Source organism: Gadus macrocephalus, chromosome 3 (genome assembly GCF_031168955.1).
Source record: "Gadus macrocephalus chromosome 3, ASM3116895v1".
Classification (NCBI taxonomy): Eukaryota; Metazoa; Chordata; class Actinopteri; order Gadiformes; family Gadidae; genus Gadus; species Gadus macrocephalus.
Window position 1 is genome coordinate 20,679,941 of NC_082384.1, and position 23,454 is coordinate 20,703,394.

Sequence of the window (23,454 nt, forward strand, 5' to 3'; positions counted from 1 at the left end):
CGATTACATAATAAAAAAATAAAAAATCTGCTGAAAGCAGAAGAAGCGTGATTCTCGGGGGTTAAGACGCGCCCTTGTAGGCTAAGTTCCTCAAACATTGAGGTTGATGTCAGAGATTGCTGCGTTGCTCACGATGAAGGTCTATGGCTGGATAGCGGTGGCTGGGTGGCTCGTTCAGGCTCAACAAGGTAAAGAAACGCACTACTCTGAAACTTAAAGGGGACATATTATACCACCAGGTGTGATTAGCCTTACAAGCCGTTTTGAAAATCTGCCCCATATGACATCACCAGTGGACGTGTCCACCTAGATCTCCTAGGAAAGATGAGCAACGTTTACCACTGGGTAGACTGATCTATCCACTACTTTTCTTGGATTGTACAATTCCAAGACCTTGTGATCCTATTATTAAAGATCCCATGGCATAATAGGATCTTTAATTTAATTTTCTAACATTAATATGAGTAGTACCCCTAGCCAGGGCCGCTGACAGGTTTGGCTGGGCCCGGGACAAAATTCTCTCAATGGGCCCCCCCCCCCCCCCCAAAAAAAAACCACACACACCTCTACTTTCTCAGTCCCTACCCTACCCTTAAATGACGGAAATTCAAAAAAATACTCATTACTCAACAAACAATTTATTTGAACATTTTAACATTAACTTTGTGTGCAACTCTTTAGGTGCGAAATGCCATGCGCCAGACTTTTGTGGTGGCAAAGTCATCAATGAGTTCATTGAAGTCCAGCTTCTTTGCAAGCTTGTGCTCTATGGAAAGCATTGCCAGCCCGTTGAGCCTTTCCTGTGACATCTTTGAGCGCAAGTAGTTTTTTATTAGCTTCAATTTGCTGAAGGCTCTCTCACTTCCAGCCAATAGTCACACAGGCTTGGACAGGTAGATCCTGAGCAAAATGCAGAGGTCCCCATAAATGCTCTGAAGCCCCATTTCGTATAATTTAACACAGAAAAGAATAGACTGATCAACTTGGCTAACTCTATCCCAAAGACTACAAAAGTTTAAAAATCTAAGTTTTTTTTTTTTGTTCCCAAAATTGTCAAACGCCGAAACACAACCACATAATTCCCTTGTGCAGCTCACAAACACATGACGTCGGGATGACAAGCCCATTTATTACGGATAAACCAAAAGGATTATTTACAACTTTAATTGGATAGGCTATGGATATGGACTGAGTGAAGTTATGGCTTTCAGAATCATACCACAATAAAACTCACGCTATTGTATTCACTTAGAGCTCATTAACTGCACATTTCATTGACCATTTTTCACTTGACCAAGGGGAATCATGTCAAGGGTACTTTTATTTATCGCCAGACCCGCGTTTATGTCCGCTGAACTTCCAGAGAATGTTTGGGGAACAAGGCGGAGCCCATTCATCTGGCGAGTTTCAAGTTAACGGCAATCAGAAACTAAGTTACAGGCTACCCCAAAACGTCACGTTTATAACCCATTCGTTACATCCAACTCTATCTAAATGGCAATTTCACATGTTGCCATGCCACTGGCTTATTTTAAACCATGAGCCGCGTTACACTGGCTGTAATTCAGCTGACTGGGAATGATTCTCAAATCAATTCAGCCTGATTGGAGTGCGCAGCGCGTGCCTGCCTGAAACATTTGATTTGGACATGGGCCTATTTGCGGGGTAATGTGCATATTCTAAGATTCAATTAGATATAGGCGTATGAAACACAGTGTAATAAAGCCGTTGTGGTGATCAAATTATTCAATGCCCCCTGTCTGTCTGATATTGATCTCCGTGTGACTTGCTCATGTGGTGCTGCGCTAATATGTTTGACACGCCGCCTGTGCCTGTGTTACTTGACGACGGGGCTGGAAAAAGTTGGCCGTGTCTTACCTGGCTGTGCTGCACAGCTGCCTTTACTGGTACCTGCAGCATCACCTGAGTCTTTTCTGAAATATTTATAAAGAGATCCCCTCAGGCTTTCGGCTTCTTCCTCTCTTTTTCGCCTTTCTTTTTTTTTCAGGGCTCCTGACTCGCGCACTGACCACTAATGGAATGATGTCGTCTTTTTTCTTCTCCAAAGACCAAACCATTTTGCCATAGGGGTGATAAGGGGTTATTGGCCGTTTTTTCAAGGGCAATGAAGGCAAACAATCTAGGAGTCATTAATTGAATGCAAATAAAGCACTTTTCTTCTCTAAATCAACACATTTTGAAGTATACATACAATAATTAATCCCAACTTCATGGGGGTCCAGTTATGGGCCCCCCCCATTCCAGGGCCAGTCCAGGGCCCGGGACAACGTACCCGTTTGTCCCCCCCTGTCGGCGGGCCTGCCCCTAGCCTACCTATGCTCCCCCAGTAGCTAGAAATTTAGTTGGGGGTAAAACGAGCACTAGGCATTCTGCTCCGCCTTTGAAAAGACAAAGCTCAGACGCTCCCTTTTGGAAATTTCCCAGTATGTCGGGTTCACAGAGCGCTTGGACACCAGGTTCGCTCTTCAGACGGAAAGTCCTTTTATTTTGAGTCCAACAAAGTCCAACAAAACACAAGTCAGTTAAATGTAAATTATAACTCCGCTCAAAGCGGTCACAGGGTGCGTTCAAGGCGATCTCTGGCGGCGATCGCCCCCGTCTCTCCGCTCCCGATCCTTCCTGGATTCCTCTTTTTACTACAACACTAAGCAGGCACATAAGTTACAAACACTCCCTGATTAGCCTGAGTGCTGACACCTGCTCGCACTCAGGTCCAGTCCCCCCCCAGCCAATCCGGTGCGCTCCCAACCTGCCCATACTCCCCCTGCAGGCCAGACGTCGCACGTCCCCCCACAGTCGTCATAAGGGGAGATGCCACCTCCCCTTTCTCTGACTTGCCAGCCAAGAGAATTTGGCCCACCAATGAGATACGACCGTGTGAGCGCCACATGTGTGTGTGTGTGTGTGTGTGATTACACACACGCACACACACACACACACACACTGTAACGCAAGTGTTGTACACTTCTTTGTCATTTGGATAACCGTTCTGCTGTTGGTGTTATGGCGCATAACCCATCAGTTCTTTGACGTCTCTGGTATTTCCACAACGAAACGGTAGTTTGGGTTACCTCAGCCATGGTTGAGAAGGAATTGGGGGAAAGGAACTTTGGCTTTGACTCCCTGAAGTACATGAACTGCGACATGGAGGAGAAAGGGATTGTTGCTCACTAATGGCTCTCGCTTGAGCCCCGCTTCCCGCTGCCCGGGATAATATCATCTGGAGGCGCACACAGCTTTTGGCCACGATAATATGTATTATATGATTTATTTAGATATAGAGCTCCAGGACTCCCGCCGGAGCACCCGGAGTGTTCTAGAATATTAACCAAAGGCCAAAGGCTGTGTGCGCCTCGCCATTGCGATACATCCACTGTAAACAGAGCGCATGGTACCGTGGCCGCAAGCTGCTCAGGGCCGCAACCCCACCCTCCTCCTTGACCCGCCTCTCTCCTCCTCATATGCATTAAAGCTACAGACACCGAAACGGCGCGTTTGGGGAAAGCTCAATGTGCGACTGGCTCGTAGTGGCTGTAATTCTGCACCACAGCTGAATTTCGGGAACGTCTTCAAATACTGTGTTAGGGGCCCACTAATATCTATATCAAAGCATCCATAAAGTAGCATGCCATGGGACCTTTAAAGGAACACACAAGATATCTGTAAATTTCCGTCTCCTTGTCATACCCAGATCAGACGAGTTGTTTCATTCCAAATTCATCCTTGTGTGAGTTAGGGTTACCTTTCTCTTAGCTGCTTCAATGGACTTGCAGAGTTAGATGCTGTTCATGTGAGGGGAATTCACTTTTAATACCTTTCCAAAGATTCCCAATGTTTTCAGATTGGTTGCCTATTTAAAACGAGTGCCAGTAACAGTTGAGCATTTGGAATCTAGATACTGGAAATGTAGGAGGTGTGAACCTAGCCATGCTTCTGGTGTCCACAGGGTCCCCTTCCAAGGTGCACGTGTCTGAAGGGGAGACGGTGGAGCTCAAGTGTCCTCACGCCTCTGCACTCCCGGTCCGGTGGCAAAGATACCTGGGAGGGACCATGATCTACCTACTGGACCACAACAAGGAAGGACACTTCAGCCTGGCCGCGGACAACCGCTCTCTGAGGGTGCAGCGGGCGCTATCAAAGCACAGCGGCCTGTACCACTGCCAGGGTAAGAACACAGTGTACCTTAAGGTGGATCCGCCCCTTCCAGTCACCTCTGCTGACTACTTGTGGATCCCGGTGGGCCTGGCACTGGGTGCGGCCCTGGTCATTCTGATTCATAGGAAGCACCGTTCCAGGAAAACACTTCAAAACCACAGGAGCGACCCTACACCCGACCCCGTCGTGACCTCTGACCCGACCTCTGACGGGGTGTACGAAGAGATCCCGGACCGAGGCGACGTCCTGCGTCGGGAATCAGGCGGTGCAGCCGTTTATCAGCTGGCCTATTCCCCGCCCCACGGTAACCACCCCTACGCCACTGTGGATGAACCATGGTCCAAGGAGCGCTAGCCCGCAGCGCTAGGAAACTACGCTAGCCCATGCTGCTCTCCTATTGGAGGGAATTCTGACCAGTCACAACCCTCCTGTGGGGGAAAAAAAATCTGTTTATGTTTATCTGGTATTTTGTGTGGGTGATTATGAGTGTATTTAATCCATTCATATAATTTTCTGAATAAAATGTTATTTTAAATCAATCAAGGAGACACTTGCTGGAATCCTTCCATGTTCTATAAAAGTAAAAAATATCACACCACTTGTGGTGACCTGGGTTGCTACGGTAACCAACTTACATGTTGCTGCGGTAACCAACTTATATTTTGCTACGGTAACCGACTGATATGTTGCTAGGGTAACCAACTAATATTTTGCTACGGTACCCTACAAATATATTTCTGCAGCAACCAACTAAGATGTTGCTACGGAAACCAACTGACATGTTGCTAGGGTAACCAACTCATATGTTGCCATGGTAACCAACAGTAAAAGAGGAGATAGAAGCGGTTCCGTTAGTCAGCGTTCAGAGCACACTCCATTTAATGACATTCAATGTCAACAGTTTGAACAATTCATATACAAAACTGTACACATTAATATTCCTATTTACATATCTTAGATACATACCGGGGCCTGCGACGTGATTAGGAACAATTTAAAAACACGCGTTGGCATTTTGAAACAAGAAGAAACATTTATACTGACATAAGATTATCAAGATTCCCTCAACCCGATTGGCTAGAACCGAAGCTAAAATAGAACAACGTTGATCTGCGTAAGGGAGCTCACCTGGCCAGTCAGAAAGGCTTGGTGCAGTACTGTGTGTCCACCACCGGTGGTGCTGTCCCTGCAGTTAGACATCAGCTCTTTGATTACTGTGGGTTGTATTACCACCCGCTTAAACATTACTCATCAGTTCAATTATGGCGTTGTGAGTGCCAACATGTTTGAAGCATAAAGGACTGGGAACTAAAGCCCCACAATGATTGGATAACAAACTACTGGGTGGGGGGGACTGACCCGCAAATCCCCCCGGAACCCGGACCTTTCTAATTGTTCTTGGTTCCCAAGGCAACGGTCAGCCGGTGCCGTGGGTGCTGGAGTCGAACACGCCTTTCCGGAAGAAGGAGGAGAGCTGTCCGACCGCGTGCTTGGAGAGGCCGTCGCCCCCTCTCAGCGGAGAACCTCCGGCAGAGCACAGCATGACCTGGAAGAACCTCCGCAGATACGCCTGGAGAGAGAGAACACGTGACCTGGAGTACCTCCACACACACACGCACACCATGACCTGGTGTACCTCCACACACACAGCATAACCTCCGCAGGTACAGTTTTAAATGGATACTTTAGAACTGGTTTAATGTCAGTGTGATGTCCACAAGGATACTTTAGAACTGGTCTAATAAGTTTAATACCACACATGGATACTTTAGAACTGGACTAATAAGTTTAATACCACACATGGATACTTTAGAACTGGTTTAATCACCTCCAAGTGACCTCGTCTCTCGTTGATCATCCTCTCATCTCGGTTCCCAAAGAGTTTCTTCGGAGGGAACTCCAGAGCAGCGAGCTGCAGGTCAAAACACAACACAAACACAACACTCAGTACTCAGAGCAGCGAGCTGCAGGTCATCAGACACAACACAAACACAAAACTCAGTACTCAGAGCAGCGAGCTGCAGGTCATCAGACACAACACAAACACAACACTCAGTACTCAGGGCAGCGAGCTGCAGGTCATCAGACACAACACAAACACAACACTCAGTACTCAGAGCAGAGAGCTGCAGGTCATCAGACAAAACACAAACACAACACTCAGTACTCAGAGCAGAGAGCAGCAGGTCGTCAAGGCAAGGGAACTTTATTTACTTAGCACTTATCTACACGAGGCAGACTCAAAGTGCATCAGATACAATCAACCCATCTGTGAGAGTGATGTAGGACCCTCACCTCCGGGTATTTCATCCTGAGGCTCCGATGCATCTCCCGGAAACGGCTGTACCTCCTGAAGACCGTCCATGTCTCGTCCCCCACAGAGATCTACGATTATAGAATAGAGATCATTGGATCTACATTTATAGGATCTAGGATTATAGGATCTAGGACAATAGGACCATAGGTTCTAGATTTATAGGATCTAGGATTATAGGATCTAGGACAATAGGACCATAGGTTCTAGATTTATAGGATCTAGGATTATGCTATCTAGAATTATAGGATCTAGATCTATAGGGTCATAGGATCTAGTATTATAGCATCTAGGCTCTAGGATTATAGACTCATAGAATATAGGAATATAGGGATCATAGGATCTGGGATAAAAGTTTCAGAGGATCTAGGATTATAGGATCATAGAATCTAGGATTATAGGATCATGGATCTAGTATTATAGGATCTAGGATTATAGGATCATATAATCTAGGATTATAGGATCATGGATCATAGGATCTAGGATTATAGGATCTAGGATTATAGGATCATATAATCTAGGATTATAGGATCATGGATCATAGGATCTAGGATTATAGGATCTAGGATTATTATTTCAGTAGATCGGTTTCCAGGTCAAAGTTCTCCTTTGTTCATTCCTAAAGGACTTCGTTTATGTGATTGTAGCCCGAGGAGACAGGAGTGAATTCATGGAGATATTTATAAGGTTAGTATTGCTGCTCTCTTTGGCCTTGAAATGCATTAGTGTTTGTGATGTCATTTGTCATTGTTACTGCGGTGTGAAAGCTGGGTCATGGATCTGGGTGGTGACACCGTAGGTAAAACACCTGTTCACCTCAGGGAGGTGAACACTACGGCGATGGCTCGCCGTAGTGCTGACCGAAGCTTCTTTTTGATCGCTTTCATTTTGACTTTGTGCACGTACAAATCAGTTCATACTTATAGTTAATAAAAGTGAGTTAAACATATTTTGGGAACTTAAATGATATCTTTTGGAAGGGCGTCAGGAAACAGGACAGGAAACCAGAACCGACCCCATCCACTCGTGGGTTTTAGCCTGTTTCCTGTAGGCGATACGATGCCAATATAGCTCTTTATATTGATACTCTGGGAGACCTGTTTAAAATAATTTATTCATATATGTATACATCTATACCTTTATAGATATATAGAAGTTTATATATATATAAATCTATATAGATATATCGAAATAGGGATGTAGAGCTATCCATACAGCTCTGTAAACTCACTTTCACTTCATACTCATAGTGCTCGTCCTTGCCTTGTCCGCGCAGCAGGTAGCGAGGAACGTTCACCTGTAGGGGCCCCTGCTGGGCGGGGGGGCCGCTGGGGGCCGCGCGGGACACACACTGCCATGATGTCATCATGAGAGGAGAGAGAGAGACACAGAGAGACAGAGACAGAGAGACGGCACAGAAGGGAGGTATAGAGAAGGGAAGCAGTTTCTTATAAACTAACAAGAATTCATCATAAGAGTAGACATTATAGAGGGTGGATTCAGCTGATTAATACGCTGAATAATAGGATTAGATCAATAAAATTCCCTTATGAGACCCAGTATCTTCACCATCCCTAACACAATGACGTCACGTCCTGTGCATCAGAGAGATACCCATAGCATCACTTCCTGTTGCTCAACAGGTAGAAAGAGATGGTGATGATAACGAACAGCGCTTTGCTCTCTGGAAGCTGTCGTGACTCAGTGGCCGATGAGCGCCACCACCCTGAGAGCTGCCCTGAGGCGGTGCAGTCCTCCGTCAGGTCCTCACTGTCAGGAGCACAGCGGCTCCACCAGCACCCGGGCGTCCGCCGTGCGTCCAAACCTCAGCTTCCAGGACTCTGGGGGTCCGGGATCTAGAGGGCCTTCTCCTGCACCGAACACCACCTCCAGGCAGCCCCCCCCCCCCTCCCCCCTCTCGTTACTGGGGCTGCACCAGCGTGTTTCCTTTTGTCTTCGGGCCTCTCTCTCTCACACAGAGCTTGCGTTGTGTTGTTGACGGATGTCACAATCTCTGTGTTCGTCAATCTACTTATTGAGAAACGAATACACACATTTTGATTCAAAGAAATTCTCTCTCTCTCTCTCTGTCTGTCTGTCTGTCTGTCTGTCTGTCTGTCTGTCTGTCTGTCTGTCTGTCTGTCTGTCTGTCTGTCTCTCTGTCTCTCTGTCTCTCTCTCTCTCTCTCTCTCTCTCTCTCTCTCTCTCTCTCTCTCTCTCTCTCTCTCTCTCTCTCTCTCTCTCTCTCTCTCTCTCTCAGGGATGGGTGAGAGTAACTGTGCGTGGAACAGGAAGTCCGTCCTCCACAGAGACTCCATGCTGGCGGCGGCGGCCGTCTACCAAGGTAAGCACAGAACCTCCAGCACCTCCTTTGGTCAGCCCCAGACCAGGAGGATCCTACCTGGTCTGGGACTAGTCCAGGGGAGTATCAGAGGCAGTATTATGGGATGGAATCCTGTCAGGTCTGGTGTGAGCTGTAGGTCTATTTTAAGAAGAGGAAGTGACTGTTTCTGCGGAAGTGACTGTTACACTCATCTGTCGATTCTAACTTTAAATGTTGATCTGGTTGGACCCGTCCCCAGAGATGTACGGCCACCCAGACGGCGGCGTCCCCGCCACCTTCCACGTCCTCTACATGATTGGCTGGAAGCCTCACGAGTCCCAGGTAAACAGGATGTGACCTCAGGACAGTGTTGTGCGTAGTGTTCGGTTTGCGTTAACAGCGTGTTTCCTTTTGTCTTCAGGCCCGGCCGGCCAAGCGAGGGTCCGCTACGGTGTCGTTCAGCGACCTGACCCAGGTGGGCCGCACCGTCACCAAGGAGACGCCGTAGAGACGCCGGACCCCGGCCAGAACATTCTATTCATGTTATAATAATGTACATAGTGTGGGATTCAAAGTGTTGGCCTTTTTAAAGATGAACTGCAATAAACAAGCTCTGAGACAGAAAAATGAGTGAGTGTTTTTTAGCATAACATTAACATTACAGAATGATGTATTTATACTATGAATTATGCTTATAATAAATGCGTTTATATTGTGTTTATGTATATTGTGGACATGATGTCGATTACATAATAAAAAAATAAAAAATCTGCTGAAAGCAGAAGAAGCGTGATTCTCGGGGGTTAAGACGCGCCCTTGTAGGCTAAGTTCCTCAAACATTGAGGTTGATGTCAGAGATTGCTGCGTTGCTCACGATGAAGATCTATGGCTGGATAGCAGTGGCTGGGTGGCTCGTTCAGGCTCAACAAGGTAAAGAAACGCACTACTCTGAAACTTAAAGGGGACATATTATACCACCAGGTGTGATTAGCCTTACAAGCCGTTTCGAAAATCTGCCCCATATGACATCACCAGTGGACGTGTCCACCTAGATCTCCTAGGAAAGATGAGCAACGTTTACCACTGGGTAGACTGATCTATCCACTACTTTTCTTGGATTGTACAATTCCAAGACCTTGTGATCCTATTATTAAAGATCCCATGGCATAATAGGATCTTTAATTTAATTTTCTAACATTAATATGAGTAGTACCCCTAGCCTACCTATGCTCCCCCAGTAGCTAGACATTTTGTTGGGTGTAAAACGAGCACTAGGCATTCTGCTCCGCCTTTGAAAAGACAAAGCTCAGACACGCCCTTTTGGAAATTTCCCAGTATGTCGGGTTCACAGAGCGCTTGGACACCAGGTTCTCTCTTCCGACGGAAAGTCCTTTTATTTTGAGTCCAACAAAGTCCAACAAAACACAAGTCAGTTAAATGTAAATTATAACTCCGCTCAAAGCGGTCACAGGGTGCGTTCAAGGCGATCTCTGGCGGCGATCGCCCCCGTCTCTCCGCTCCCGATCCTTCCTGGATTCCTCTTTTTACTACAACACTAAGCAGGCACATAAGTTACAAACACTCCCTGATTAGCCTGAGTGCTGACACCTGCTGCACTCAGGTCCAATCCCCCCACAGCCAATCCGGTGCGCTCCCAACCTGCCCATACTCCCCCTGCAGGCCAGACGTCGCACGTCCCCCCACAGTCGTCATAAGGGGAGATGCCACCTCCCCTTTCTCTGACTTGCCAGCCAAGAGAATTTGGCCCACCAATGAGATACGACCGTGTGAGCGCCACATGTGTGTGTGTGTGTGTGTGTGTGATTACACACACGCACACACACACACACACACACACTGTAACGCAAGTGTTGTACACTTCTTTGTCATTTGGATAACCGTTCTGCTGTTGGTGTTATGGCGCATAACCCATCAGTTCTTTGACGTCTCTGGTATTTCCACAACAAAACTGTAGTTTGGGTTACCTCAGCCATGGTTGAGAAGGAATTGGGGGAAAGGAACTTTGGCTTTGACTCCCTGAAGTACATGAACTGCGACATGGAGGAGAAAGGGATTGTTGCTCGCTAATGGCTCTCGCTTGAGCCCCGCTTCCCGCTGCCCGGGATAATATCATCTGGAGGCGCACACAGCTTTTGGCCACGATAATATGTATTATATGATTTATTTAGATATAGAGCTCCAGGACTCCCGCCGGAGCACCCGGAGTGTTCTAGAATATTAACCAAAGGCCAAAGGCTGTGTGCGCCTCGCCATTGCGATACATCCACTGTAAACAGAGCGCATGGTACCGTGGCCGCAAGCTGCTCAGGGCCGCAACCCCACCCTCCTCCTTGACCCGCCTCTCTCCTCCTCATATGCATTAAAGCTACAGACACCGAAACGGCGCGTTTGGGGAAAGCTCAATGTGCGACTGGCTCGTAGTGGCTGTAATTCTGCACCACAGCTGAATTTCGGGAACGTCTTCAAATACTGTTAGGGGCCCACTAATATCTATATCAAAGCATCCATAAAGTAGCATGCCATGGGACCTTTAAAGGAACACACAAGATATCTGTAAATTTCCGTCTCCTTGTCATACCCAGATCAGACGAGTTGTTTCATTCCAAATTCATCCTTGTGTGAGTTAGGGTTACCTTTCTCTTAGCTGCTTCAATGGAGTTAGATGCTGTTCATGTGAGGGGAATTCACTTTTAATACCTTTCCAAAGATTCCCAATGTTTTCAGATTGGTTGCCTATTTAAAACGAGTGCCAGTAACAGTTGAGCATTTGGAATCTAGATACTGGAAATGTAGGAGGTGTGAACCTAGCCAGGTCTCTGGTGTCCACAGGGTCCCCTTCCAAGGTGCACGTGTCTGAAGGGGAGACGGTGGAGCTCAAGCGTCCTCACGCCTCTGCACTCCCGGTCCGGTGGCAAAGATACCTGGGAGGGACCCTGATCTCCCTGCTGGACCACAACAAGGACGGACACTTCAGCCTGGCCGCGGACAACCGCTCTCTGATGGTGCAGCAGGCGCGAAAAGAGCACAGCGGCCAGTACATCTGCCAGAGTAGGAAGGCAGCGTACCTTGAGGTGGATCCGCCCCTTCAGGAGGACCAACCAGGATCCTCGGAGGAAGATGAGGCAGAGGATACGACCACCCCGTTACCGGGATCTACTGACTACTGAGGGATCCCGGGCGTGGCGGGCGTGGAATTCTCTCCAATAGGAGAGCAGCAGAGGCTAGCATAATTTCCTAGCGCTGTGGGCTAGCGCTCCTTGGTTTATCAACAGTGGCGTAGAGCTGGTTACCGTGGGGCGGGGCATAGGCCAGCTGATAAACGTTTCCACCGCCTGATTCCCGTCGCAGGACGTCGCCTTGGTCCGGGATCTCTTCATACAGCCCGTCAGAGGTCGGGTCAGAGGTCATGACGGGGTCGGGTGTAGGGTCGCTCCTGTGGTTCCAAAGTGTTTTCCTGAAACGATGCTTCCTATGAATCAGAAGGACCAGGGCCGCACCCAGTGCCACTCCCAGTGCCAGGCCCACCGCCACGCCCATTCTATTAACATTCTATTCATGTTATAATAATATACATAGTGTGGGATTTAAAGTGTCGCCGTTTTTAAACATGAACCGCAATAAACAAGCTTTGAGAGAGAAAAAAGAGAGCGAGTGTTACATAATAAATGAGTAAGCGTGTGTTGCTTGATAACTTGCATGATAAATGCTGAATGCAGAAGAAGCGTGATGCTCGGGATTACGACACGCTTTTGGAGGGTAAGTTACTCAAGGATTGAGGTTGATGTCAGAGATTGCTGAGGTGCACAAGATGAAGGTCGACGGCTGGATAGCAGTGGCTGTGTTGCTCGTTCAGGCTCAACAAGGTAAAGAATAGCCCTACGCTGAAACTTAACAAATCACTGATGATCACTAGTGATTAGTTAATAACTTTAATTAGTGATTAAGTCATGTCTAGGAATCGGTTACCAATAAGTAATTAAAGAGGCTATGTTTAGATGAGGTAGGGGTTAGACATTAGTAGAGAGACGGGTCATTAAGGAGCAGGTAGGGGTTAGACAGTACAGAGACAGGTCATTAAGGAGCAGGTAGCGGCTGGACGGTACAGAGACGGGTCATTTAGGAGCAGGATGGCTCCATTCAGTCTAGATTGACCCACGCATATGTCACCGTTCGTCAGCCGAAAGAAAGCATGTGGTCATCATATGCAAATGTATCTGAAACATTGTTGTACTGTGCCTACTTTTCTTGGGTTGTCCAATTCCAAGACCTTGTTATCCTATTATTAAAGGAATACACAAGATATCTGTAAATTGCCGTCTGCTCGTCTTACCCAGAAGTCTAAATTCATCCTTGTGTGAGTTTGCAGGGTTAGCATTTCCTTTCTCTTTGACGCTTTCATGGACATGTAGAGTTATATGCTGTTCATGTGAGGGGAATTCACTTTTAATACCTTTCCAAAGATTGCCAATTTTTTCAGAATGGTCGCTTATTTAAAACGAGTGCCTGTAACAGTTGAGCATTTGGAATCTAGATACTGGAAATTAAGGAGTTGTGAACCTAGCCAGGTCTCTGGTGTCCACAGGGTCCCCTCTCGAGGTGCACGTGTCTGAAGGGGAGACGGTGGAGCTCAAGTGTCCTCACGCCTCTGCACTCCCGGTCCGGTGGGAAAGATACATGGGAGGGACCATGATCTACCTACTGGACCACAACAAGGAAGGACACTTCAGCCTGGCCGCGGACAACCGCTCTCTGAGGGTGCAGCGGGCGTTATCAGAGCACAGCGGCATGTACCTCTGCCAGGGTAAGAACACAGTGTACCTTAAGGTGGATCCGCCCCTTCAGGAGGACCAACCAGTCACCTCTGCTGACTACTGGTTGATCCGGGTGATCGTGGTGGTGGGCGTGGTACTGGGAGTGGCACTGGGCGCGGCCCTGGTCCTTCTGATTCATAGGAAGCACTGTTCCAGGAAAACACTTCAAAACCACAGGAGCGACCCTACACCCGACCCCGTCGTGACCTCTGACCCGACCTCTGACGGGGTGTACGAAGAGATCCCGGACCAAGGCGACGTCCTGCGTCGGGAATCAGGCGGTGCAGGCGTTAATCAGCTGGCCTATGCCCCGCCCCACGGTAACCACCCCTACGCCAATGTGGATGAACCATGGTCCATGGAGCGCTAGCCCACAGCGCTAGGAAACTACGCTAGCCCATGCTGCTCTCCTATTGGAGGGAATTCTGACCAGTCACAACCCACCTGTGGGGAACATTTTTTTGTTGTTGTAATGTTTATCTGGTATTTTGTGTGGGTGATTATGAGTGTATTTCATCAATTAATATAATGTTCTGAATAAAATGTTATTTTAAATCTTTTTTATATACATTATATTTATTATATTTATCTATATATATAAATCTATATAGATATATCGAAATAGGGATGTAGAGCTATCCATACAGCTCTGTAAACTCACTTTCACTTCATACTCATAGTGCTCGTCCTTGCATTGTCCGCGCAGCAGGTAGCGAGGAACGTTCACCTGTAGGGGCCCCTGCTGGGCGGGGGGGCCGCTGGGGGCCGCGCGGGACACACACTGCCATGATGTCATCATGAGAGGAGAGAGAGAGACACAGAGAGACAGAGACAGAGAGACGGCACAGAAGGGAGGTATAGAGAAGGGAAGCAGTTTCTTATAAACTAACAAGAATTCATCACAAGAGTAGACATTATAGAGGGTGGATTCAGCTGATTAATACGCTGAATAATAGGATTAGATCAATAAAATTCCCTTATGAGACCCAGTATCTTCACCATCCCTAACACAATGACGTCACGTCCTGTGCATCAGAGAGATACCCATAGCATCACTTCCTGTTGCTCAACAGGTAGAAAGAGATGGTGATGATAACGAACAGCGCTTTGCTCTCTGGAAGCTGTCGTGACTCAGTGGCCGATGAGCGCCACCACCCTGAGAGCTGCCCTGAGGCGGTGCAGTCCTCCGTCAGGTCCTCACTGTCAGGAGCACAGCGGCTCCACCAGCACCCGGGCGTCCGCCGTGCGTCCAAACCTCAGCTTCCAGGACTCCGGGGGTCCGGGATCTAGAGGGCCTTCTCCTGCACCGAACACCACCTCCAGGCAGCCCCCCCCCCCTCCCCCCTCTCGTTACTGGGGCTGCACCAGCGTGTTTCCTTTTGTCTTCGGGCCTCTCTCTCTCACACAGAGCTTGCGTTGTGTTGTTGACGGATGTCACAATCTCTGTGTTCGTCAATCTACTTATTGAGAAACGAATACACACATTTTGATTCAAAGAAATTCACTCTCTCTCTCTCTCTCTCTGTCTGTCTGTCTGTCTGTCTGTCTGTCTGTCTGTCTGTCTGTCTGTCTGTCTGTCTGTCTGTCTGTCTGTCTGTCTCTCTGTCTCTCTCTCTCTCTCTCTCTCTCTCTCTCTCTCTCTCTCTCTCTCTCTCTCTCTCTCTCTCTCTCTCTCTCTCTCTCTCTCTCTCTCTCTCTCTCTCTCTCTCTCTCTCTCTCTCTCTCAGGGATGGGTGAGAGTAACTGTGCGTGGAACAGGAAGTCCGTCCTCCACAGAGACTCCATGCTGGCGGCGGCGGCCGTCTACCAAGGTAAGCACAGAACCTCCAGCACCTCCTTTGGTCAGCCCCAGACCAGGAGGATCCTACCTGGTCTGGGACTAGTCCAGGGGAGTATCAGAGGCAGTATTATGGGATGGAATCCTGTCAGGTCTGGTGTGAGCTGTAGGTCTATTTTAAGAAGAGGAAGTGACTGTTTCTGCGGAAGTGACTGTTACACTCATCTGTCGATTCTAACTTTAAATGTTGATCTGGTTGGACCCGTCCCCAGAGATGTACGGCCACCCAGACGGCGGCGTCCCCGCCACCTTCCACGTCCTCTACATGATTGGCTGGAAGCCCCACGAGTCCCAGGTAAACAGGATGTGACCTCAGGACAGTGTTGTGCGTAGTGTTCGGTTTGCGTTAACAGCGTGTTTCCTTTTGTCTTCAGGCCCGGCCGGCCAAGCGAGGGTCCGCTACGGTGTCGTTCAGCGACCTGACCCAGGTGGGCCGCACCGTCACCAAGGAGACGCCGTAGAGACGCCGGACCCCGGCCAGAACATTCTATTCATGTTATAATAATGTACATAGTGTGGGATTCAAAGTGTTGGCCTTTTTAAAGATGAACTGCAATAAACAAGCTCTGAGACAGAAAAATGAGTGAGTGTTTTTTAGCATAACATTAACATTACAGAATGATGTATTTATACTATGAATTATGCTTATAATAAATGCGTTTATATTGTGTTTATGTATATTGTGGACATGATGTCGATTACATAATAAAAAAATAAAAAATCTGCTGAAAGCAGAAGAAGCGTGATTCTCGGGGGTTAAGACGCGCCCTTGTAGGCTAAGTTCCTCAAACATTGAGGTTGATGTCAGAGATTGCTGCGTTGCTCACGATGAAGATCTATGGCTGGATAGCAGTGGCTGGGTGGCTCGTTCAGGCTCAACAAGGTAAAGAAACGCACTACTCTGAAACTTAAAGGGGACATATTATACCACCAGGTGTGATTAGCCTTACAAGCCGTTTCGAAAATCTGCCCCATATGACATCACCAGTGGACGTGTCCACCTAGATCTCCTAGGAAAGATGAGCAACGTTTACCACTGGGTAGACTGATCTATCCACTACTTTTCTTGGATTGTACAATTCCAAGACCTTGTGATCCTATTATTAAAGATCCCATGGCATAATAGGATCTTTAATTTAATTTTCTAACATTAATATGAGTAGTACCCCTAGCCTACCTATGCTCCCCCAGTAGCTAGAAATTTTGTTGGGTGTAAAACGAGCACTAGGCATTCTGCTCCGCCTTTGAAAAGACAAAGCTCAGACGCGCCCTTTTGGAAATTTCCCAGTATGTCGGGTTCACAGAGCGCTTGGACACCAGGTTCTCTCTTCCGACGGAAAGTCCTTTTATTTTGAGTCCAACAAAGTCCAACAAAACACAAGTCAGTTCAATGTAAATTATAACTCCGCTCAAAGCGGTCACAGGGTGCGATCTCTGGCGGCGATCGCCCCCGTCTCTCCGCTCCCGATCCTTCCTGGATTCCTCTTTTTACTACAACACTAAGCAGGCACATAAGTTACAAACACTCCCTGATTGGCCTGAGTGCTGACACCTGCTCGCACTCAGGTCCAATCCCCCCACAGCCAATCCGGTGCGCTCCCAACCTGCCCAAACTCCCCCTGCAGAATTTGGCCCACCAATGAGATACGACCGTGTGAGCGCCACATGTGTGTGTGTGTGTGTGTGTGTGTGATTACACACACGCACACACACACACACACACTGTAACGCAAGTGTTACAGTGTACACTTCTTTGTTATTTGGATAACCGTTCTGCCGTTGGTGTTATGGCGCATAACACGTCAGTTCTTTGACGTCTCTGGTATTTCCACAACAAAACTGTAGTTTGGGTTACCTCAGCCATGTTTGAGAAGGAATTGGGGGAAAGGAACTTTGGCTTTGACTCCCTGAAGTACATGAACTGCGACATGGAGGAGAAAGGGATTGTTTCTCGCTAATGTCTCTCGCTTGAGCCCCGCTTCCCGCTGCCCGGGATAATATCATCTGGAGGCGCACACAGCTTTTGGCCATGATAATATGTATGATATGATATAGATATCTATTATTTAGATATAGAGCTCCAGGACTCCCGCCGGAGCACCTGGAGTGTTCTAGAATATTAACAGAACACGGCCAAAGGCTGTGTGCGCCTCGCCATTGCGATACATCCACTGTAAACAGAGCGCATGGTACCGTGGCCACAAGCTGCTCAGGGCCGCACCCCCACCCTCCTCCTTGACCCGCCTCTCTCCTCCTCATATGCATTAAAGTGACAGACACCGAAACGGCGCGTTTGGGGAAAGCTCAATGTGTGACTGGCTCGTAGTGGCTGTAACTCTGCACCACAGCTGAATTTCGGGAACGTCTTCAAATACTGTGTTAGGGGCATACTAATATCTATATTAAAGCATCCATAAAGTAGCATGCCATGGGACCTTTAAAGGAATACACAAGATATCTGTAAATTTCCGTCTCCTTGTCATACCCAGATCAGACGAGTTGTTTCATTCCAAATTCATCCTTGTGTGAGTTTGAAGGGTTAGCATTTCCTTTCTCTTAGCTGCTTCAATGGACTTGCAGAGTTATATGCTGTTCATGTGAGGGGAATTCACTTTTAATACCTTTCCAAAGATTCCCAATGTTTTCAGATTGGTTGCTTATTTAAAACGAGGGCCAGTAACAGTTGAGCATTTGGAATCTAGATACTGGAAATTAAGGAGTTGTGAACCTAGCCAGGTCTCTGGTGTCCACAGGGTCCCCTCCCGAGGTGCACGTGTCTGAAGGGAAAACGGTGGAGCTCAAGTGTCCTCACGCCTCTGCACTCCTGGTCCGGTGGGAAAGATACATGGGAGGGACCCTGAACAACCTACTGGACCACAACAAGGAAGGACACTTCAGCCTGGCCGCGGACAACCGCTCTCTGAGGGTGCAGCGGGCGTTATCAGAGCACAGCGGCATGTACCTCTGCCAGGGTAAGAACACAGTGTACCTTAAGGTGGATCCGCCCCTTCAGGAGGACCAACCAGGAGCCTCGGTGGAAAATGAGTCAGTGGATACGACCACCCTGTTACCGGGATCTGCTGACCACTGGAGGATCCCGGTGGGCGTGGCGGTGGGCCTGGCACTGGGAGTGGCACTGGGCGCGGCCCTGCTCCTTCTGATTCATAGGAAGCATCGTTTCAGGAAAACACTTCAGAACCACAGGAGCGACCCTACACCCGACCCCGTCATGACCTCTGACCCGACCTCTGACGGGCTGTATGAAGAGATCCCGGACCAAGGCGACGTCCTGCGTCGGGAATCAAGCGGTGGAAACGTTTATCAGCTGGCCTATGCCCCGCCCCACGGTAACCAGCTCTACGCCACTGTTAATAAACCAAGGAGCGCTAGCCCGCAGCGCTAGGAAACTACGCTACCCTCTGCTGCTCTCTATTGGAGAGAATTCTGACCAATCACATCCCTCCTGTGGGGAAAATTATAATGTTGTAATGTTTCAGATATCTGGTATTTCGTGTGGGTGATTATGAGTGACTTTCATCAATCAATATAATGTTCTGAATAAATGCTCTGTAACCGAAAAAAAATACAAGACTTGTGGTGACCCGGGTTGCTGCGGTAACCAATTTATATGTTGCTACGGTAACCGACTGATATGTTGCTAGGGTAACCAATTAATATGTTGCTACGGTACAAGACAAATATAATTCTGCAGCAACAAACTAATATGTTGCTACGGTCAGGCCTGCCTTAACCTGCCATTGGGCCCTGGGGCTGAGAGGTTTCGTAGGCCCCCTGAGACGGGATTACAATAAAGATGGGTAACTTTTTTTCCGACATTTTGCCGTTGTTGACGGGAGGGGTGGGGGGGGGGGGGGTTGGACGAGAAATCCTGACAGAGGGGGGGGGGGACTGTGGCTGTGGTGTCAAGGGGCCACTGGCCCTCTTTTTTCTTGGCTGATGATAGGCCTCTGATCTTTGTAAGCCCCAAATAAAAAATCACATTGTCTTGGGGCTTCGCCGATCGGGGGGCCTATCATGGGCCAGTAAAAAAATAAAAAAATAACGTTTTTTTTTTTTTTTTTACTGCAGCTCATGATAGGCCCCCGACCTGGGTTGCTACGGTAACCAACTTACATGCTGCTGCGGTAACCAACTTATATTTTGCTACGGTAACCGACTGATATGTTGCTAGGGTAACCAACTAATATTTTGCTACGGTACCCTACAAATATATTTCTGCAGCAACCAACTAAGATGTTGCTAGGGTAACCAACTAATATGTTGCTATGGTAACCAACAGTGAAAGAGGAGATAGAAGCGGTTCCGTTAGTCAGCGTTCAGAGCACACTCCATTTAATGACATTCAATGTCAACAGTTTGAACAATTCATATACAAAACTGTACACATTAATATTCCTATTTACATATCTTAGATACATTACGGGGCCTGCGACGTGATTGGGAACAATTTAAAAACACGTGTTGGCATTTTGAAACAAGAAGAAACATTTATACTGACATAAGATTATCAAGATTCCCTCAACCCGATTGGCTAGAACCGAAGCTAAAATCGAACAACGTTGATCTGCGCAAGGGACCTCACCTGGCCAGTCAGAAAGGCTTGGTGCAGTACTGTGTGTCCACCACCGGTGGTGCTGTCCCTGCAGTTAGACATCAGCTCTTTGATTACTGTGGGTTGTATTACCACCCGCTTAAACATTACTCATCAGTTCAATTATGGCGTTGTGAGTACCAACATGTTTGAAGCATAAAGGACTGGGAACTAAAGCCCCACAATGATTGGATAACAAACTACTGGGTGGGGGGGACTGACCCGCAAATCCCCCCGGAACCCGGACCTTTCTAATTGTTCTTGGTTCCCACGGCAACGGTCAGCCGGTGCCGTGGGTGCTGGAGTCGAACACGCCTTTCCGGAAGAAGGAGGAGAGCTGTCCGACCGCGTGCTTGGAGAGGCCGTCGCCCCCTCTCAGCGGAGAACCTCCGGCAGAGCACAGCATGACCTGGAAGAACCTCCGCAGATACGCCTGGAGAGAGAGAGAACACGTGACCTGGAGTACCTCCACACACACACGCACACCATGACCTGGAGTACCTCCACACACACAGCATAACCTCCGCAGGTACAGTTTTAAATGGATACTTTAGAACTGGTTTAATGTCAGTGTGATGTCCACAAGGATACTTTAGAACTGGTCTAATAAGTTTAATACCACACATGGATACTTTAGAACTGGTCTAATAAGTTTAATACCACACATGGATACTTTAGAACTGGACTAATAAGTTTAAGACCAAACATGGATACTTTAGAACTGGTCTAATGAGTTTAAGGCCACCCGTCAATACTTTAGGACTGGTCTAATGAGTTTAAGGCCACCCGTCGATACTTTAGAACTGGTCTAATGAGTTTAAGGCCACCCGTCGATACTTTAGAACTGGTCTAATGAGTTTAAGGCCACCCGTCGATACTTTAGAACTGGTCTAATGAGTTTAAGGCCACCCGTCGATACTTTAGAACTGGTCTAATGAGTTTAAGGCCACCCGTCAATACTTTAGAACCGGTTTAATGTAAGTGTGACATCCACATGGATATTTTAGAACTGGTTTAATCACCTCCAAGTGACCTCGTCTCTCGTTGATCATCCTCTCATCTCGGTTCCCAAAGAGTTTCTTCGGAGGGAACTCCAGAGCAGAGAGCTGCAGGTCAAAACACAACGCAAACACAACACTCAGTACTCAGAGCAGCGAGCTGCAGGTCATCAGACACAACACAAACACAACACTCAGTACTCAGAGCAGCGAGCTGCAGGTCAAAACACAACACAAACACAACACTCAGTAATCAGAGCAGCGAGCTGCAGGTCAAAACACAACACAAACACAACGGTCAGTACTCGGAGCAGAGAGCTGCAGGTCAAAACACAACACAAACACAACACTCAGTACTCAGAGCAGTGAGCTGCAGGTCATCAGACACAACACAAACACAACACTCAGTACTCAGAGCAGAGAGCTGCAGGTCATCAGACACAACACAAACACAACACTCAGTACTCAGAGCAGAAAGCTGCAGGCCGTCAAGGCAAGGGAACTTTATTTACATAGTACTTTTCTACAGACTCAAAGTGCATCAGATACAATCAACCCATCTGTGAGAGTGATGTAGGACCCTCACCTCCGGGTATTTCATCCTGAGGCTCCGATGCATCTCCCGGAAACGGCTGTACCTCCTGAAGACCGTCCATGTCTCGTCCCCCACAGAGATCTACGATTATAGAATAGGGATCATTGGATCTACATTTATAGGATCTAGGATTATAGGATCTAGGACAATAGGACCATAGGTTCTAGATTTATAGGATCTAGGATTATAGGATCTAGGACAATAGGACCATAGGTTCTAGATTTATAGGATCTAGGATTATGCTATCTAGAATTATAGGATCTAGATCTATAGGGTCATAGGATCTAGTATTATAGCATCTAGGCTCTAGGATTATAGACTCATAGAATATAGGAATATAGGATCATAGGATCTGGGATAATAGTTTCAGAGGATCTAGGATTATAGGATCTAGGATTATAGGATCATAGAATCTAGGATTATAGGATCATGGATCATAGGATCTAGGATTATTATTTCAGTAAATCGGTTTCCAGGTCAACGTTCTCCTTTGTTCATTTCTAAAGGACTTAGTTTATGTGATTGTAGCCCGAGGAGACAGGAGTGAATTCATGGAGATATTTATAAGGTTAGTATTGCTGCTCTCTTTGGGCTTGACATGCATTAGTGTTTGTGATGTCATTTGTCATTGTTACGGCGGTGTGAAAGCTGGGTCATGGATCTGGGCGGTGACACCGTAGGCAAAACACCTGTTCACCTCAGGGAGGTAGAGAGGCTGATGGCTCGCCGTAGTGCTGACCGAAGCTTCTTTTTGATCGCTTTCATTTTGACTTTGTGCACGTACAAATCAGTTCATACTTATAGTTAATAAAAGTTAGTTAAACATATTTTGGGATCTCAAATAATCTCTTTTGGAAGGGCGTCAGGAAACAGGACAGGAAACCAGAACCGACCCCATCCACTCGGTGGGTTTTAGCCTGTTTCCTGTAGGCGATACGATGCCAATATAGCTCTTTATATTGATACTCTGGGAGACCTGTTTAAAATAATTTATTCATATATGTATACATCTATACCTTTATAGATATATAGATGTTTATCTATGTATATAAATCTATATAGATATATCGAAATAGGGATGTAGAGCTATCCATACAGCTCTGTAAACTCACCTTGACTTCATACTCATAGTGCTCGTCCTTGCCTTGTCCGCGCAGCAGGTAGCGAGGAACGTTCACCTGTAGGGGCCCCTGCTGGGCGGGGGGGCCGCTGGGGGCCGCGCGGGACACACACTGCCATGATGTCATCATGAGAGGAGAGAGAGAGACACAGAGAGACAGAGACAGAGAGACGGCACAGAAGGGAGGTATAGAGAAGGGAAGCAGTTTCTTATAAACTAACAAGAATTCATCACAAGAGTAATTCAGTTGATTACATATTGATCACAAATAAATGGTTTTACTTTGATGAGATGTGAATGAAAGACATGTCTAAATCAACGAGTCAACGAGTCATCTTTATTGAAGAATTCATTGCATAAATAAGTGTTATACTTTAAAGAATTCACTATGCATATAAATGTGATACTTTTTTAATTTTACATTTCATATATAAATGTTATGCTTTAGTCAGGAATTCATTACACATATAAATTGTATACTTTATTAAATTATTTCATTATAAGTATGATAATTTTATAATATTGTACTTGATCATATTATAATATTATTTAACGCAGCATTGGAATCCCTTTCTCCACATAGAACCCTAGAATCAGGATATAAGAATAAAATCTGAAGGCCTTGGTGGATATTACAAATAGCCAAC

The 23,454-nt window shown here is 47.1% G+C and overlaps 3 protein-coding genes across 6 annotated transcripts; 2 read left to right on the top strand and 1 right to left on the bottom strand.

The window, feature by feature from the left end:
• Positions 1-50: 50 nt before the first annotated feature.
• On the top strand, positions 51-9,440 carry LOC132454557 (uncharacterized). Of its 2 annotated transcripts, none has more exons than XM_060048005.1 (5): positions 51-188; positions 3,968-4,480; positions 8,751-8,834; positions 9,073-9,155; positions 9,235-9,440. In XM_060048005.1, exons 1-5 carry the CDS (start codon positions 107-109, stop codon positions 9,319-9,321), a joined length of 849 nt encoding a protein of 282 aa, XP_059903988.1. In that variant the 5' UTR covers positions 51-106; the 3' UTR covers positions 9,322-9,440. The 2 variants fall into 2 exon arrangements, with proteins under 2 accessions (XP_059903988.1, XP_059903989.1); XM_060048006.1 differs by having other exon boundaries at positions 3,968-4,186.
• Positions 9,441-9,515: 75 nt separating this feature from the next.
• LOC132454556 (uncharacterized) lies at positions 9,516-19,083 on the top strand. Of its 3 annotated transcripts, none has more exons than XM_060048003.1 (6): positions 9,516-9,743; positions 13,417-13,965; positions 15,373-15,456; positions 15,695-15,777; positions 15,857-16,365; positions 18,236-19,083. In XM_060048003.1, exons 1-5 carry the CDS (start codon positions 9,662-9,664, stop codon positions 15,941-15,943), a joined length of 885 nt encoding a protein of 294 aa, XP_059903986.1. In that variant the 5' UTR covers positions 9,516-9,661; the 3' UTR covers positions 15,944-16,365; positions 18,236-19,083. The 3 variants fall into 3 exon arrangements, with proteins under 3 accessions (XP_059903986.1, XP_059903984.1, XP_059903987.1); XM_060048001.1 differs by lacking the exon at positions 9,516-9,743 and adding an exon at positions 12,549-12,697; XM_060048004.1 differs by lacking the exons at positions 9,516-9,743; positions 13,417-13,965; positions 15,373-15,456; positions 15,695-15,777; positions 15,857-16,365 and adding an exon at positions 12,601-12,697.
• A 720-nt stretch (positions 19,084-19,803) lies between these two features.
• Positions 19,804-22,939, bottom strand: LOC132454560 (kinesin-like protein KIF16B). The gene is made up of 4 exons (XM_060048009.1): positions 22,800-22,939; positions 21,679-21,768; positions 21,117-21,200; positions 19,804-20,527 (listed from the first exon to the last, which is right to left on the bottom strand). Exons 1-4 carry the CDS (start codon positions 22,935-22,937, stop codon positions 20,375-20,377), a joined length of 465 nt encoding a protein of 154 aa, XP_059903992.1. The 5' UTR covers positions 22,938-22,939; the 3' UTR covers positions 19,804-20,374.
• Positions 22,940-23,454: the final 515 nt, after the last annotated feature.

Excerpts from the sequence above, each read along its gene's own strand:
- LOC132454557 (XM_060048005.1), top strand. The coding sequence starts at position 107 with ATGTCAGAGATTGCTGCGTTGCTCACGATGAAGGTCTATGGCTGGATA. Across the intron at positions 4,481-8,750 it reads GGCCTATTCCCCGCCCCACG|GGATGGGTGAGAGTAACTGT; the intron begins GTAACCACCCCT and ends TCTCTCTCTCAG. Across the intron at positions 9,156-9,234 it reads GGAAGCCTCACGAGTCCCAG|GCCCGGCCGGCCAAGCGAGG; the intron begins GTAAACAGGATG and ends TTTTGTCTTCAG.
- LOC132454556 (XM_060048003.1), top strand. The coding sequence starts at position 9,662 with ATGTCAGAGATTGCTGCGTTGCTCACGATGAAGATCTATGGCTGGATA. Across the intron at positions 13,966-15,372 it reads GGCCTATGCCCCGCCCCACG|GGATGGGTGAGAGTAACTGT; the intron begins GTAACCACCCCT and ends TCTCTCTCTCAG. Across the intron at positions 15,457-15,694 it reads GGCGGCGGCCGTCTACCAAG|AGATGTACGGCCACCCAGAC; the intron begins GTAAGCACAGAA and ends ACCCGTCCCCAG.
- LOC132454560 (XM_060048009.1), bottom strand. The coding sequence starts at position 22,937 with ATGATGACATCATGGCAGTGTGTGTCCCGCGCGGCCCCCAGCGGCCCC. Across the intron at positions 21,201-21,678 it reads TCAGGATGAAATACCCGGAG|CTCTCTGCTCTGGAGTTCCC; the intron begins GTGAGGGTCCTA and ends TTTGACCTGCAG. Across the intron at positions 20,528-21,116 it reads AGAGACGAGGTCACTTGGAG|GCGTATCTGCGGAGGTTCTT; the intron begins GTGATTAAACCA and ends CTCTCTCTCCAG.